General features: G+C 45.4%; 2 protein-coding genes across 2 annotated transcripts in view; both read left to right on the plus strand.

Annotated features, from left to right (window-relative positions):
* Positions 1–1,285: 1,285 nt before the first annotated feature.
* On the plus strand, positions 1,286–4,648 carry LOC120470837 (uncharacterized). Its single transcript, XM_089118256.1, has 5 exons — positions 1,286–2,707; positions 2,809–3,022; positions 3,224–3,805; positions 3,971–4,183; positions 4,374–4,648. Exons 1-5 carry the CDS (start codon positions 1,286–1,288, stop codon positions 4,646–4,648), a joined length of 2,706 nt encoding a protein of 901 aa, XP_088974382.1.
* A 268-nt stretch (positions 4,649–4,916) lies between these two features.
* The window catches only part of LOC148975507 (uncharacterized), a 1,579-nt gene continuing 1,495 nt past the window's right edge, over positions 4,917–5,000 (plus strand). Inside the window, exon 1 of the mRNA XM_089118242.1 lies at positions 4,917–4,945. Coding sequence (XP_088974368.1) covers positions 4,926–4,945 — 20 coding nt within the window. The 5' untranslated portion in view covers positions 4,917–4,925. The remainder of the gene's footprint in view (positions 4,946–5,000) is intronic.

A 5,000-nucleotide genomic window follows, 5' to 3' on the forward strand; every position in this document is an offset into this window, starting at 1 on the left:
GATAGTTACTGGAGGGACATCTGTTTAAAATATGCCCAGGGCCAATACCACTTTTCAACTGGCAAACGGCCAGGGGCCAAGAAATGGAAAAAGGCATTGGATAAAATTGATGCTTGCCCCCTGCAGAGCCATTCTACTAAGGATCTGTTTGGGAGAAGCCTTCGGTGCTCATGTGGGTTCCACAAGGTAGGTGAAATTTACTATTATTAGCCGCTTTCCGACCGGAGGAACTTTTGCAGTTGAATTGAATTGTAGAGCTCTCTAATTGAATTGTTACTAGTAACAATTGCATTAAAGAGCTCTCGAATTGAATTGCAGAGCTCTGCAATTAAATTCTTAATAGTAAGAATTGAATTGTAGAGCTCTCTAAATCAGTTTTTACTAGAAATAATTGCATTAAAGAGCTCTCTTAATGTAATTCTTACTAGTAAAAACTGATTTAGAGACCTCTTTAATGTAATTCTTACTAGTAAGAATGCAATTGCAGAGCTCTGCAATTATATTCTTACTAGTAAAAATCAAATTAGAGAGCTCTCTAATCATAATTGTTATTACGAATTTAATTAGAGAGATCTATAATTTTACAATAAAGATCTACAATATTGTAATTGCTACTAGTTGGAATTAAATAGTAAAGCTCTCTAATTGAATTCTTACTGGTAAAAATGCAATAATGACGAGTAAGGCTGGGTACAATTTAGGCTAAAACGGCTTGCCATACTGGAGCCGTCGTCTTCTGTGTTTCTCTGTACAGAACTCAAGCATTATCTTTCAACGCCGCCGTTCGTTCTCCGTTATTAAGGTCCCGGCAAGGCAGAACAGGAACCAGGAACATTGCAATAGCCTCCTCTATGCTGGTTTGTTGTAAGACCGTCGCCGTGCTTGCATCCTACCAGTTCCTATGGCCACTTGGCCAGTGCGAACGCAAGCAGCAAAACCGAGTTTGGGGGAGAGTAGTTCTTAGAACTGTTTAAAAGTGGACAGTTCCTATAACTAAGTTCCTGTAACTACTTGGTCGGAAAGCGGCTAATTTACTAATTGATTGTTTGTTTGTTTGTTTTTTCCTGTGGTGGGTTTTAATGATTTTGAAGTAATGCCTGATGTTTTCAAAGCCTGTTTGCTTTTTTTGTGTTTTTTCTAGTTTCCTTTTAACATGTCTGAATAAACATTATTCTATTTTAAGTCTGTAGCATGTGGATTTATTTATTGAACAGTAAGTATATTTGTACCATTCTGGAGAAAATTAGTAGTGTAGGATTTTTGTACCCCCCACAAGCCAGCAGATATGTCAAGTGCTGGGTCCAGTGAGACAGGAGGAGTTGAGACAGAAACGAGGCGAGTCAGCGCGGAGTTAGGGAGAGGAGGCATGCAGACATGTAGAGGAGACACGGATGCAGGGGCAGTCCGAGAAAACATGGAGGCAGGTAGAGGAGACACGGAGGCAAGGAGAGGAGACACAGAGGCAGGGGCAGTTCGAGACAACACGGAGGCAGTTAGAGGAGACACAGAGACAAGGAGAGGAGACATGGATGCAGGGGCAGTCCGAGACAACATAGAGGCAGGTAGAGGAGACACAGACACAAGAGCATCAGTAGCAGGACAGGGTGTGCAGTGCTACAAGTGCAACCAGCTTGTGGAGGCAGAGAAATTTTCAGAGCACCTGTCTGACCACCACACGGATGAGATGTGTGACACCTGTGGGGCACAGGTGCAGGGTACTGTTGGTCTTTTGAACCATATCCAACAGGTTCACTATGCAGCATTCATAATGCCATCACCTCAAAAGCCACCACAGAAGCACTATAAAAGCACTACAACCACAAAAGTGCTACCAGTACCATCACAGACAACGCCATCTCTGCTCCCCCCATTAAGTAGCTCAGCCAAGCCAAACCACACTGCAACTCCACAAACTTCAAAACCTACTTCAAACAACTGGAAAGGTTTTCTTCCTGAGCAGTTTCGGAGAGTAGTCCAGGAAGCAGATCAGGTGTGGATTGCAAAATGCTTATATGAGGCTACAGGCCAGCTGAAACCCAAAATCCAAGCCTGCTGGTTTCACCCCCCACTGGAGCCCAAACCATCTCCTCCTGAGCCTGGGTGGTACTACCGTCAGAGAATGTTCATCTGGGCACCAATGAGGATGTGGGGGATTCCTTTAAAATGCCCACAATGTTCCCGTAAAATGAACAGCTCCGGGATCTACAGAAAGGTCAGGGAGGTGATTGATGTAGATAGCCGCTACTACCTAGTGGGAGGGGACTATCCACGTTGCAGCAAGTGCTCTCAGCCGGTCTGCCCATGGAGCCAGGAGATACTCTCGCAGGTGGATGTGGCACACAGGAGCCTGTTCCCCGCTGTCCTGACAACACAGCTGGCTCTGGACAGGAAATGTATGACTTTCCTTAAGCCAAGGACCAGTGGGAACAGTTCCTCCTACCTCCAGTCTGCAATAGCGGAAGCGCACAGCGAGGAGTGGGCACGGCAGACTATCCGCTACCTCTCAGACTGTGAGCGTCACATGAAGATGGCTACCTTCATCCCCTCTGCAGCTGTGTATCTTCCTCCGCCACCCTTCAGGCCCCTTCCACTTGCTCAATGGTTCGAGACGGTCCACTCCAATGACATCCTCAGCCATGTGGATGAGATGAAGGGAGTGATCACTTCTACCTATGGTAGAATTCTTAAAATGGATTCAACAAAGAAGGTTAGGGTTTCAACAGTAAAAAAGTATATAAAATAGAACATTTATAATTACAACAAAACAGGAAATTGTTTTACTTCTTAATGTTTTTGTTTGTTTTACAGATCACCAAAAAGCTGGCTGGCAGGATCGGGGACAGTGCGGCATGGATGTCAAACATCGGAAATGAGTTTGGCCAGGTGTTGAACTGTGTTCTGACGACGGGTGAAGGTGCAGGGTTAGAAGAGTTGTGCCAAGGCATCGTCACTCGGTACAAGAATGCGGGCCAAGCTGAACCTGAGGTCATCTATGTCGACCGAGACTGCTGCAGCCAGTCGGGTGGGTGAATTCTCTCTCTCTCTCTCTCTCTCTCTCTCTCACACACACACACACACACACTGTTAGAACCATGTGTATTAAATATATGTATGTTAAACAAATGCCACTTGTGGGAGAAGTGGTACAGGGAATTGGGAGTTTACGTAATTATGGTGTAAGTACAGGTGTTGTGGTCTATGTTATTATGGTTGTTTTTCACAGGTGTGTCTTCAGTGGCTAAGCTCTTTCACCCATGGAAGTCTGCAGTGCGCTTAGACAGCTTCCATTTTATGAGACGCTTTAACTGTGGGCTCACTACAGAACACCACCCTCTCTATGGCACCTTTTGTGCAAAGCTTTCCTCCTGCATTTTTGAATGGGACCAGGAGGATGTGCAACGCCTGAAGGAGGCCAAGAGAGCAGAGTGGAAGAGCAGCCACAGCGGACATGCTCCCACTGAAGAACAACTCGTGGCCACCATCAGCCCAGGGGAACTGAAGAGACACTGCAGGAGGAGGACGCGTGGAGTGGAAGAGATACGGAGCATGATTTCAGGGCTGCTGGAATCAGTGTGGAAGCTGACAGACACCACAGGACTGCGTCTAGTGAGCCATGACAACATGCGCCACGTGTGGGAAGTGCAGCAGAAGCACCTGGGGTGCCTCCAAGACCCTCCAGGTGTTGCACTGTACACAAAGGTGGGGACACTCCAGAAGGGTGGCAAAGAGCTGGACATCCTTAGGTGTGGTAGGGGGTCCTCCTCCCTGGAGAGTTTTCACCGACATCAGTGTGCTTTTATCCCAGGTACATTTGCATCAAGAAATACTGTATTGTATGTATTTTTTAAATGTTATTTGTTGTAATTTTTCAAAATAACACAATTAACACTGTCGGGTATTCATATGTATTCACTTTATAATAATGGTTAATAATAATTAACAAATAAAAAATTAGTATTTTGTTTCTTAGGCTGGCGGTGCAATGCTGTACACATGCAAATGTATATGCTGGAGGGGGCATCAAGATGGAACATGGGCCGGGCCAAGGAGGCAGTAGATGTGGAGGGGGCCTCAACCCTTAGAAGCTTTGATGTTCACTTGATGTCCCAACTTAATAACTTAAGCCAGCGCGTCCATGGTTGTGCTCTGGTGCCAGAGATCACTCTACCCGGAAAATCTACTGGTAAGAGAGATCACAGAGCAACACTGGTTGACCAGAGTATTACATCCCCTCCTCCTCTTTTTCTTAGGCACCCCCACCACTCAGAGGACATGCATTTCTTGGGTCTGAAGATTGTACTATTCATGTAGGATATGTATGTGTGTATGTATGTATGTCCTTTCTTAATCTTTGTGTTTTATACTGGTTACAGGCGAGCGCATAGCAGTGGAATATTTATTGGCCCAGACCAACAGAGGTGACCTGCTGGCTCCATCGCAGGTCTCTGAAATCCCATCGCAGGTGCTTGAGGAGGAGGATGAGCTAGATGACACCATCAGCACGCTTGACATTGTCTGCCAGTCAGCTGAGATAGGGGTTGGTGATCCCCCAAGTGCTGTGGCGGATGACACTGAACCCGGACCCCTCATCACGGAGGTCAGTAACACTTTCCGTAACACCTTACTCAAAAACACAATATTTCACTGAAGTAAATGTGGTTTCATTTTAATAAGATAAATGAATGTAAAATCAGCATTACTCACATTTTAGAGACAAGAGAGTACATTTATTTGGTTGTTGTTGTTTTTTGTTAGTTTTTTCACTTATCACTTTTCAGACCAGCCAATGTGACTCGAGGGGCGTTGTGGGATGGGAGGCAGTTGATGCCCTTGTAGCCTACCTAGTTGGCTTGAATCGTACCATCACCGCCTTGTCAGCCAAGGAGGAGACGGACATTGTCCACCTGTACATAGCTCTCCATGCCATGGACAAGACACCTTCAAGGTACAAAATAGTCATTAAAATAGTAATTAAACATTCCATGGAATGAATGAAGCAT

Source organism: Pimephales promelas, chromosome 13 (genome assembly GCF_988280905.1).
Source record: "Pimephales promelas chromosome 13, fPimPro1.hap1.1, whole genome shotgun sequence".
Classification (NCBI taxonomy): Eukaryota; Metazoa; Chordata; class Actinopteri; order Cypriniformes; family Leuciscidae; genus Pimephales; species Pimephales promelas.